This window comes from Brassica napus (genome assembly GCF_020379485.1).
Source record: "Brassica napus cultivar Da-Ae chromosome C7 unlocalized genomic scaffold, Da-Ae chrC07_Random_19, whole genome shotgun sequence".
NCBI lineage: Eukaryota > Viridiplantae > Streptophyta > Magnoliopsida > Brassicales > Brassicaceae > Brassica > Brassica napus.
In genome coordinates this window covers 1-12,242 of record NW_026014329.1, presented here as the reverse complement: position 1 = coordinate 12,242, position 12,242 = coordinate 1, and the positions used below count along the sequence as shown (strand labels likewise).

General features: G+C 48.5%; 1 protein-coding gene across 1 annotated transcript; it reads left to right on the top strand.

The window, feature by feature from the left end:
- Nucleotides 1-11,172: 11,172 nt before the first annotated feature.
- Nucleotides 11,173-12,025, top strand: LOC125594976 (bZIP transcription factor 27-like; the record flags this gene model as incomplete). Its single annotated transcript, XM_048770960.1, has 2 exons — nt 11,173-11,459; nt 11,917-12,025. Coding segments are annotated over exons 1-2 (396 nt in total), but the record flags the coding sequence as incomplete, so codon positions are not given.
- Nucleotides 12,026-12,242: the final 217 nt, after the last annotated feature.

Genomic DNA, 12,242 nt, shown 5'->3' with positions numbered 1-12,242 from the left:
GCGACTGAGCTTTGGCTCGAACTCGGTCGCTACGTAGCGACCGAGCGGAGCACGTGTTTGGTCGCTGCGTAACGATCCTTCTCGAGCTCTTGTCCGATGATTCGCGTTTCTTCCGCAAAGGTTTTCGTAAAGAAGAATCTATTTCGAAAAAGTATTTGTCGAAGAAGTTTTCTACGTTTTTCTTCTTCGGGGATTTGGACGTTAACTTCGTCGTAACCGTTTTTGACCCCAACAGTTAGCCCCCAGCTCGTTGGGAACGTGGATTTCTAGCGAGGTCCCAATGCGTGGTATGGCGAGTTTGGACGAGATTGGTGTATTTGGGCGAAGTTCGTGTCCAAAAATCCGCAAGTAAATAGTAATTTCTCATGCCTATAAGAAGGGAGGTAACTTCTTCACAATCTTCACACTTACTCATTCTCATAGAGAGGTTTTTCTTGAAAAGTTCTTTCTCTTTCTCTCTGTCATTTCCTTCTTGATTTTAAAGAAAAAGAAAAAACACGAGATGTCGAGTAAGAAGAGGAGTTCGAAGAAAGGATCCTTGCCCGCGAACGTTTCTGAAGAGCTTCGAGTGCCGAAGATGGAATTCGTTCCTCATTCGGTAGACCCAGCCGAGAATGAGGCATGGTGGGTGGCGTGTTACGGTTCGATCACGCCTCCCAAAGAAAAATCATTCCCGGTCATGAACCATCACTCGGTGGAGGCAGGTGCGCCGAGTAGGAGTACTAGTGAATTCCTCGAGGTCATGCGGTCGTTCTACCATATTTCAGACGCGGTGGAATTCAGGGTTCTTCGTCAAGGAGAATGCGCTAGTAGTCCCCCGGAGGGCTTCTTTACTTGTTACGAGGCATTCGTAGTGCGTTGCCGTTTGTGGTTCCCGATCCCCGAGATCATCGTCCGTGTGTTGGGTCATTTCGGGGTGGTGATAAGCCAACTGAATCCTCTTAGCATCCAGCACCTCATAGGGATCCTGGTCCTGAGCTACGAGCATGGTCTCTCTCTCACCGTTGATCATTTCGAAGCGCTTCTTCGATTACAGATCATCCGGGACACGGACACGTACAGGCTAGTTCCTCGGAACTTCATGTCAGTGGTAAAGGGGTTCACTTCTAACTTCAACTCGTGGAGGAAGTTTTTCTTCTTCGTTCGTGTAGACGCGGCGTCCGTTGAGGAGAGTTGTATCCCACTGTTTCGGAGGTTGCCGAACGATCGTCCTTTATCAACCCTCTTGCTCCGTTTCCTGAGGACATTATTGCGATGAGGGATCTGCTCAGGAATGGTCCTTTTTTCTGGACTTCTTTTACGCCGAAGAGAGTTCGTAAGGCGTTGAGGTTTGTGCATCCTGGTCCTGCTTTGGGCGGAGAAACAAGGAGTGATTCCGAACCTGAAGACCAAGGTCCCAACGCCGGTCCCAACGCCGCTCCCACTATTGTGACGGGGCCAAATTCTTCGAAGGGGAAAGATATTGATCTCGGCGACCTGGAGTTTTCGGTGGACGATTGCATGCTTCCAGGATGGGATCCGAACCTTGCTTTTGGCGATGGAAGTGGTACGAGCGAGGTCCCTATTCCGGACTTCGATGATTTCTTCGCTGGTCTTCCGTCGGGCTTTGACGCTCCTCAGGCCACGAGCGAGTCAGGGAGGCCGAAAGTTGTTGCGGAAGGATCTCGCATCATTAACGGGGTATAAATTTTAAGAATTCTGACGATCGTTATTATTATTTTTTGCTTATAACGTGTCAATCGGTTTTACAGGGTTTGAACTTGCTTGGATCGGCCATTGAGGCGAGCCATAGAGAGGCCATGATCTATCGCTTTAAAGCGGAGAAGGCGGAAAAGGCGGAAAAGGATCTTGCTCGCATGCGAGACGAGATGTTGGCGCGAGACGCTCAACTCGCTCGTGATCATGCCAGGGCTGTTCGCAGGGCGGAACGGAAGGGCAAGAGGGAAATTGTCGAGGTGATGAAGACTCGCGCTTCTCAATTCCAGGTTGAGTACGGAAATTTAAGGGCGCTTTCAACTCGCTGGGCGACTTCCGTGAGTGTCGCGGCTCCGTCGGGAGTCTTTGGAAGACGCAGGAAGATGACTACGTTTTCGAGAGGGAGATGGAGTTAATGAAGGGTGGCATGAAGGATCATGCTCACGCTGAGGCGACCATTCTTCCGATCGATGGGAAGATTCAGAGATTCTGGGATCCCATTCCGGTTTCCCCTGATACCGTAGAAACTACGACTGATTTTGCCGGTGACGACGAGGAAGTGAACTTTCCCGCGGATGCATTCGGAGCCTCCTTGTCCGGGAGTTTTAACTTTGATCTGTGAGGGTTTTAATGAGTTTTTTTTTCCTTTATCTAGTATTTAGCGGTCGAGTGTGGCCTTTGTTCATGTATGTCTGGCCGAGTATGGCTTTCGAACTTTGTATGGGCCTATTTTGGCCGTTTTCGTCGGGATTGGCCGTTGGTGGCTTTGAACCCCTACCGCTATGCGGTTTATGTAATGGATGTTTGTTTGAGTTACTTTGTTTAGAGTGGGTTTGAAGTGAACATGAGTTGTCGTCTCATATTTATCTTCGTTGAGGCGTTCAATCTGTTAGTTCGTTCGAGACGTGAGTTTTCGTAAAAATTATTTACGATTTTTCGGGAACGTTGAGATATGAACGAAGAGACATGTTTTAGGAATCTCGTATCGTTTAGATATCATGTCTTTGAGATGTTTGAGACCAATGCGATGGGTTTAGGGCAAGACCTAGGTTTACTCTCGGTTTTAAGGTTTGTGCGGTGACTAGCCGGCTATCGGTTTTCCTGTTGCGATTTCTACCTGATTCGTACCGATTTAAAGTCCGCGATAGGTTCTCGGCTTATACGACTTGTATGGTACGAATCGAGCATCTTTCCAGAGACAATTTTTAAGCCAACTGGAAGTGCTAGACCAAAATTTCGGATTTTTTTTGTAGCGCGCTTTCGTCCTTGTGTTGGACGTTTGAAGATCAAAAGAGTGATCAGGTTGCGTTTGTTTAAGACGGCTGATGTGTTCGTCGGGGCCAATCGACGAACGGAGTGTAAGATTTGTAGTGGTCGCGTTCAGACAATTTGTTCGTATCATCTCGATTTTTAACTTGGCGACGTCTCGCAGTTATTTCGAAGACTATACGTATATTTTTGGTGCTGAAGTGAGATTGTTTTGCGATTTTGTCTTTAAAAAGAGCAACGCATATTTCGTAAAAATTATCGAAATCTCTATAGAATTCGATTACAATAACGCATCTTTTCCTATGTGGGAGTATACGAGTATACGCACCCACTCCCCCCCCTTTTTTGAGAGGGGGATAGCTGAACTCGTCCTTCGACGAGCTGCCTACGTACCCCTTTCGAGGATCAAGCCATCTCGTAGTTCTGTTTGGCTCCGCGAGCGTTTTCACTCGGCGGTTGTCGCCGTGCTGACCGCCTTGATCGAGATGATCGTGGCAGGGTCAGTGTTTTCTTCCGGATGTTCCGGTTGAGTTGTAGTGTCGGCTTCGGACTCATGTTGAGTTTCGACACCCGAAGCGTCTGCGTCGGCAGACGATGTGAAATCGTCTTTTCTCGAAACGTTGTTGGTCGAAGATTTATCGATCTTCGTGCGTTTGCGATTTGCCGTTGCAGAGGTTGTCATCTGTCTTAACTTGTGTTCTGCGAGGAAGCACAGTCGCGACTGTTTCTGACATCCCCAGATAGCTGCGACTCCGTTTGGGGTCGGGAATTTGACGCCCAGGTGGTACGTCGATGGAACGGCTTGCATAGCGTTGAGCCACGGGGTTCCCATGATCACGTTGTAGATGGCAGGATGATCGACTACCGCGAACTCTACGACTTTTGTGACCTCCTTGGCCATGACAGGTAGCTGAATCGATCCGAGGGTCATCGATACTTCGCCAGAAAAGCCTGTGAGCGGTTTCGGAGTTGGAGTTACTTCTCCGAGTTCAATGCTCATCCGATTGAGAGTGTCGCGGAAGATTACATTGACCGTGCTTCCCGTGTCAATGAGTACTCTTCCGACTTCCAGATCTCGTATGACGAGGTCTATGACGAGCGGATCGCAGTGAGGCTGATCGATCCCGCTGGCTTCCTCCTTTGTGAAGGTGATTGAGCAATTCTGATCGTCTCGGGTAGGAGACCATGTAGGCCAGTTCGCGCTTGACTCCGCCTTCCGCTGGTAAGCCTTGATGGCCGAAACCGTATCGTTGCAGAATTGCGATCCTCCGATGATCATGTTGACTCTACGACGATTGTTATCGTTCCTTTGTCGTCTGGCCTCCTGCCGCGTTTATCTCCAGATTGGTTTCTTTGGGGAGATCTCTCCGCGGGAAGATTTCTGTCCGGCTTCGGGGGGCGATCGGTCTCGAGGATGAGATCTTTCACGCTGGTCACTTCCGAGAGTTCTCCGGCTAGTAGCTTCGCGGCCAGCCTCGCTCCCAAGACCTTGCAGTTAGTCGTGGAGTGTCCTCGGGATTGGTGGAACTCGCAGAAGGTGTTTTCATCATATCCTTGGTTGCGAGTCCACGTATTACCCGTGGTTCGGCCCTGGTCTGAGCCGATCGCGTAATTATGCGCTCCTTGGAGTTCTTCCCCCTCGTGATGGACATACTTGTCGTTACGAGGGTTCTTCTTCCTTGTTTTCGGGTCTACATATTTCGAGGACGATCTCGCCGACTTATGCTTCTGCGATAAGATTTTCGTTTCTTCCTCGATCATGATGTAGTCCGTCGCCTTCTGGAGGGTGTCTTGGATCGTCCGCGGTTTTTTGAGGGATATCCATTTTCTGAATTTCGACTTGTACCAGAGCGCCTTTCTGAGCGCATCGATGGCCACCTTGTCGCTTATCCCGCTGACCCTGGACATTACCAACTTGAACCGGCTGATGAACTCGCGGAGGGGTTCCTCTTCCCTCTGGGACAGACTCCAGAGATCGACATCGGAAGTTTCTCTATCTATGAACATAGAGTATTGCTTGAGAAATTCCGATGCGAGCTGTCGGAAACTCCCGATAGAGTTTCGTTTAAGGCGCGCGAACCATTCGAGGGCTGCTCCTTCTAGATTCTCGACGAACAGGCGGCAGTAGCCGGCGTCTCTCTCGCCGTCCTTCAGCCTCGCTCTTCCCATCGTGATGTGGAAAGCCTGAAGGTGCGCTCTCGGATCGGTCGTACCATCATACTTCGGTACTTTGATTTTTCCTGGATCGGATACCCTCGTATCTGAGATGCGAGCGGTGAAAGGGGTCTTCCGAGCCCCTTCCAGCAGTCTGTCGATCTCGGGGGCCGCGCTCGTAGCGTGATGGATTTGAGATTTTACGGCTCTTACTTCTGCCGCAGTCTTGGTGATATAGTCGCGAAGATCGCGTATATCCGACGTCTCGTCAGCAGGTTTCCGCGCTTGTCGGCGTTTACTGCGAGTGAGCTCGGTTTGTTTTTCAGCCAGCTCTTCCTGTTCGTTCCAATAGAGGATTTCCTCCTCTTCTGTCATTGGTTTGTCGAACGGAGAGATTTCCCGAGTGAATCGGCTTCTGGTCCTTCTTGGATGTCTGTCGGCGTCCTCATCAGTATTGTTGGAGACATCGCTAGGATCCAGGTCGACTTGCTCGACTCCGTTGTCCTCCGAAGCCTTCGCGGGAGGCGGAGGGCTTTCGGAGTTTCCCCTTTCGACGGGAGACTTCTCGCTAGGGTTTTGACCCGAAGGTCGTTCCTGGGCGGCTCCAGGCCTGTTGAGTGTGGTCGCAAAGTCGAGTCTTTTTCCGTGGACTTTAGTGGTTCCACGGGGGCGGATTGCTCGAGTCCTTGCCGTTAAAGTTTCAACTTGTTTGGTCAAGGTGCTCACGAGCTTATCCTGTTCTTCCGACCTTTTTTCGTAGGTGGCGAACATCTTTTTAAACTCCTCGAGCGCCGCGGCGTTGGCTGGTGCGTTGGCCGCGGATACGTCCGCTGCGGGAGTATGAGATCAGTGCCGCTGCCTCCGTTAAGAGGAGTCTGCACGTTATCCGTGTCGTCAGTTGACATGTCTGGTTGAGCGTGATGTGGTTGAGAGTTAGATTGATCCGTACCCCCCCCCCTCCTTCTAGCGCCAAACTGTGGGAACCGAAATTCGCACTGTCGATTTCCGTTTAAATAAGGAAACTAGGAAAACCCTAATTTTCCAGAGGTCCCGGATATCTGCTAATACCACACGCCAAGCAAATCAGAACACAATAATGACAACGAAGAAGTATAAAAATCGTAAGAAGAGAGCAAAGAGAAGTCTTATTCCGAATTTGCGTATGAGCGTTTACAACAAGGTATAAGCCTGGGCTCGAGAGCTGTCGGCGAGATTCCTAGTTCTAGCAACCCTAAGACGGCTAAACCTAATTGAGTCGCAGCTCGAAATAACAAAAACGGAAATTTGCCTAATCGCTCTAAGTGCTAAGTTTTCTCTGAAAAAGTCTCTCCTCATGCCTATCGCCTAGGACCCTTTATATACTGGCTCCAAGGTCGGTTTACGCTCTTTTTCTTCTGCCCTTAAGCCGCCATAGCATAAAAATGGAGATATTCCATTTTGTCCGATCTTCGTAATTATCTTCAAAATTTCGTATTTATCCGCGGAAACTTGACATTTATCTTCCCTTGCGAACCAAGCGTAAACCGACATGCGGTTACGGGCTGTTGGTTAAGAAATCGTAAGTTGGGCCTCGAGTCATGTCTTAGGTCCCTTTGGGCCGTCTTTTGACTCGAAGCGTTTATTACGGCTTCTTTCGATAAAGAATGAACTTTCCGCGGTTTTTACGGTAAAGTTTGATTGATAACTTAGAAATGGCGGGGAACGTGAGATGGGTTCGCTACGGTATTCGGGAGATAGCATCGAAGGGTAGACGAGAATGCATGGACTGATGTCGTATCGACGTTTCGGAAGACGCGGTCGCTACGTAGCGACCAAACTTTGGTCGGTCGCTACGTAGCGACCGAGCGGAATGGACGTTTGGTCGCTACGTAGAGACCGAGCTTTGGCTCGAGCTTGGTCGCTACGTAGCGACCGAGCGGAGCACGTGTTTGGTCGCTGCGTAACGATCCTTCTCGAGCTCTTGTCCGATGATTCGCGTTTCTTCCGCAAAGGTTTTTCGTAAAGAAGAATCTATTTCGAAAAAGTATTTGTCGAAGAAGTTTTCTACGTTTTTCTTCTTCGGGGATTTGGACGTTAACTTCGTTGTAACCGTTTTTGACCCCAACAACTCAATTAGGTTTTCTGCAATCTTAGGTGCTAGAACTAGGGTTTTTTCGCCGACAGCTCTAGCAGCCAAGGCCTTTACCTTGTTGAAACTCACCTCGGAGTTTCTCAAGCAGTACTCTATGTTCATAGACCGAGAAACCTCCGATGTCGATCATTGGAGCATGTCCCAAGGAGAAGACGAGCCTCTCCACGAATTCATAAAACAATTTTAAATTATCATGGCTAGAGTCAGCGGAATAAGCTTCAAAGTGGCAGTAGAAGCACTTCGTAAAACGCTCTGGTACAAGTCAAAATTCAGGAAGTGGATAGCCTTGGATAAGCCGCGTACGATTCAAGACGCGCTCCATAAGGCCACATACTACATAACCATTGAAGAAGAGACAAAAATCTTATCGTAAAAACATAAGCTCAGGAAAACTTCATTGAAGGATCCCGGGTCGGATCAGAAATCTAAAAGAAGAAACCCTCGTAACGACAAAAACATCCATCACGGGGAAGAGAAGACCCAGGAAGCACATAACTACGCCATCAATTCAAGACCAGAGCAAGGCCGGACAACGGGAAATACATGGACTCGTAATCCCAATTACGACGAGAACACTTTCTGCGACTTTCATCAGGCCCGTGGCCATTCGACCATAAACTGCAAGGTTTTCGGTGCCAGGTTGGCCGCAAAGCTGCTCGCAGGAGAACTCGCCGAAGTATCTAGCGCAAAAGATCTCATCCGCGACTCATACCGTCCTCCGAGAAACGAATTATCTAGCTGGACCAGTCCAGTTCGGCGAACGGCAGAACGATCGAACACAAATTCAACTCGTCCGTTCGCCGAGCTGGATCAAACACGGATTCAGCTCAGCCGTTCGCCGAGCTGGACCAGTCCAGTTCGGCGAACGGCCGAGCTGAATCGAACACGGATTCAGCTCGGTCGTTCGCCGAGCTGGATCGAACACGGATTCAGCTTGGCCGTTCGCCAAGCTGGACCAGTCCAGTTCGGCGAAGGACCGAGCTGGATCGAACACGGATTCAGCTCGACCTTTCGCCAAGTTGGACCAGTCCGGTTCGGCGAACGGCCGAGCTGGATCGACCGGAGTCCGTCTTCACCTCGTCCTCGTAACTCCTCTCCCGAGATTGCGTCGAACTCATTCTTGTTTCATCTCGATCGGATGTATCGTTGGAACTTTACGATTTAAAAACCGCAAGAACTCGTTTTTTCTCGAAGAACATATGGATTGATCAGATAAAGCGGCAACAGTTAGCTGAACACCCAAGGTTGCCTACCCTATACGAGGAATTTGAATGTTCTCCAGAAATGACATCGTTTCGGCAGCATTCTTATTATAAAATCATAAAAATGCCAAAGTCGGAAAACAGCCTAGAATGGGCCAGAACACGCAAAGAGCCCACTTATGATTTTATGAAACCAAGCCCAGTCGTTTCGATGGTTTATCATTTGTCGCCGATAAGAAGATAAATGTCAAGTCTCCGAAGATAAATGTCAAGTTTCCGAAGATAAATACAGAGATCAAAGAAAAATGGAATATTTCCGCGAAGCGATAAACTCGACCGAGGGCAGAAAGGGAAAAGGTAAACCGCCTTAGAAGGAGTATATAAGGGGATCGAAGCTGAAGGGGCGAGGGGACACAATAGTTATTACTCAGAGAAATACTTAGAGCGATTTAGGCAACTTTACGTTTTTGTTATTCGAGTGCGACACAATTAGGTTTTCTGCAATCTTAGGTGCTAGAACTAGGGTTTTTTCACCGACAGCTCTAGCAGCCAAGGCCTTTACCTTGTTGAAACGCTCATACGCAGATTCAGAATAATGACCAATTTCGTTCTCTTTTCAATTTTCATATTTTTTCGTCTGTCTTTTCGTGTTCTTGATTGCTTGACGTGTGGTTTAGCAGATATCCGGGATCTCTGGGAAATTTGGGCTTTCCTAAGTTTCCTAATTCAACAGAAATCGATGGTGCGAATTTTGGTTCCCACAGTTTGGCGCTAGAGGGAGAGCGGGGGGGGGGGGGGGGGGGGTACGGATCAATCTAACTCTCAGCCACCAACGCTCGATCAGACATGTCAGCTGACAATCTCAACAACCAACAAACTGGCGACGGCGACGCCGTCGACGACTACGTTGGAAGCACTCCAGCATCGAACGTTACCGCAGTTAACCTCAACACCGCAACGTTCGAGGAGGTTCAGAAAATGTTCTCTTCTTTCGAAAAGAAGTCGGAGGAACGGGACAAGGTCATGAGTTCTCTCGCTAAACAGGTCGAAAACCTAACAGCAAGAATCAGGGCCGTCCTTCCGTGCGGGACAACCTAATCCCCGAAAGAAGACTCGATTTCGCGACTTCTTTGGACCGGTCCGGCAACGCGCAGGGGAAAATATCCGGGAAAAAACCCGACGAAGTCAAACCCGCGCCAACACGGAAAAATCTGGGAGATCTTCCCCCTATCGTGGAAGACGAGGAAGAAGGAGAAATTGAGCACGTTGATGTGGATTCTAGCAGTCAGTCTGAACCTACGGACGAAGACGCAGACGTACATCCACATCGTACAAGGAGTCGTGCGACTAAAGACAATTCCCAGTTCAATAATCCTATGACCTAAGAAGAAGAATAAGCTATCTTCTGGGACGAACAGGAAGAACTGGCCGAGGAGCAGACTCGGAACACTCGCGGCAAACACCGACAAAATCAGAAACCTGCTAGCGATAACTCCCAGATCTGTGATCTTCGCGATCATCTCAGGAAAACGGCTGCAGAAGTCAGAGTGGTGAAATCTCAGATTCACCACGCTACTAGCACCGCGCCCGAGATCGATCTGCTGCTCGAGGAATCTCGAAAAACGACTTTTACAACCCGCATCACCGGAACTAGGGTTTCGGACCCTGAAAAGATCAAGGTAACACCTTACGACAGAACAACCGATCCCAGGGCACACCTGCAAGCTTTCCAAATCGTAATGGGGAGAGCCAAATTCAGAGAATGCGAAAGAGATGCCGGTGAATGTCGCCTCTTCGTCGAAAACCTCCAAGGAGCAGCGGTCGAATGGTTCTCTCGCCTGAAGCGGAATTCCATTGGAAGCTTTCGCAAACTCGCCTCAGAGTTGCTCAAGCAGTACTCTATGTTCATAGACCGAGAAACCTCCGATGTCGATCTTTGGAGCATGTCCCAAGGAGAAGACGAGCCTCTCCACGAATTCATAAAACGATTTAAGATTATCATGGCTAGAGTCTGCGGAATAAGCGGCAAAGTGGCAGTAGACGCACTCCGTAAAACGCTTTAGTACAAGTCAAAGTTCAGGAAGTGGATAACCTTGGATAAGCCGCGTACGATTCAAGACGCGCTCCATAAGGCCATGGACTATATAACCATTGAAGAAGAGACGAAAATCTTATCGCAAAACCAAAAGCTCACGAAAACTTCATTGAAGGATCCCGAGTCGGATCAGAAATCTAAAAGAAGAAACCCTCGTAACGACAAAAACATCCATCACGGGAAAGAGGAGACCCAGGGAGCACATAACTACGCCATCAATTCAGGACCAGAGCAAGACCGGACAACGGGAAATACATGGACTCGTAATCTGAATTACGACGAGAACGCTTTCTGTGACTTTCATCAGGCCGGCGGCCATTCGACCATAAACTGCAAGGTTCTCGGTGCCAGGTTGCTCGCAGGAGAAGTCGCCGAAGTATCTAGCATAAAAGATCTCATCCGCGACTCAGACCGTCCTCCGAGAAACGATAAAGCCCCTCAAACCAAGAACTCTTTCCGAGATCCCGCCACCGGAACTTCTCTCCTTCCAGCGGGTCTCGTGGGTTAAGTCTCATGCGGGTTGGGCCTTTGCGGTTTGGGTCATTGCGGGTCTTGCGGGGCACACAAAACCCGCACCACTTCCTCTTTTGTTGTGTCTACACCTGAAAAAACAGAGAGAGACAAAAATGGCGATTCATATTCTCTGTAGCCATGACTCCATTGACGAGCACCAGAGGAGCATCACCACCAACCGGTTCTTCTTCTCCTCGACTAAGGCCACCACTGGAGCTTCTCTCCGTCTTCTTTCCACCACCATGACTTCTGTTCTTGGAGATCCCGCCACCGAAACTTCTCTCCTTCCTCGAGCCTCCACCGGAGCTTCTCTCTGTCTTCTTACCACCACCATAACTTTTTTCTTGGAGATCCCGCCACTGGAACTTCTCTCCTTCCTCGAGCCTCCACTGGAGCTTCTGTTTTTCCTCGATCTACAAAAAATCCCACCATAGCTTGTCTTCTTCCTCGATCTACCACCATATGCGGTAGCTTCTTGTTCCTGGACTACAAAGGTATTTGCTTAGGCTCTGAAGTAGTTTGTTTCTGATATGTTTGTTGATGAACGTAGACTCATGCTGGTCCCTAGTTTAGACTCGGGGTGGTTTTTGTTCGCAAGCACAGCATTGGTCGTATCACTGAGCATGTTTTTTGTATATACCTCTGTGTCCATGTTGGTTTCATTCTTATGTTTTTTGGGTTGAAATCTGAGATTCAACTAAGCTACAAAGTCAAATGATTTATAGGTTCATCATGAGTTGTTCTGATATGAGTTTTGTCTCTCTTCGTGTTTGATCTTGTCTGCATGAATAGACATTCATTGATAATGTCATACTGATACTTATTGTTGTTCTGTTTTTTATTGATTAATTTGCGAGGTTTGGGAAGAAAAGAAGCCAAGATTCTAATGAAAGCAGAGGAGATAGAAGGCATAAGCGTATGATCAAAAACAGAGAATCTGTTGCTCATTCTAGGTCTAGGAAACAGGTATGTCTCTCTCTCTCTCTGTCTCTCTACCTCTATGTTCTCTTATTGTTCTGATTGTTTGATGAGGAACTATAAGACTGTGTAGCTGAGTATATTGCTCTTGATATACTGTGAGAACTTAACAATTTTGTTGGTATTACGTACAGTAGGACTGTTTGCTCGATAGTGCACAATTTTATTGGTCTGTGATAGCTGTTCTTTACGTCTTCTCTGTGAG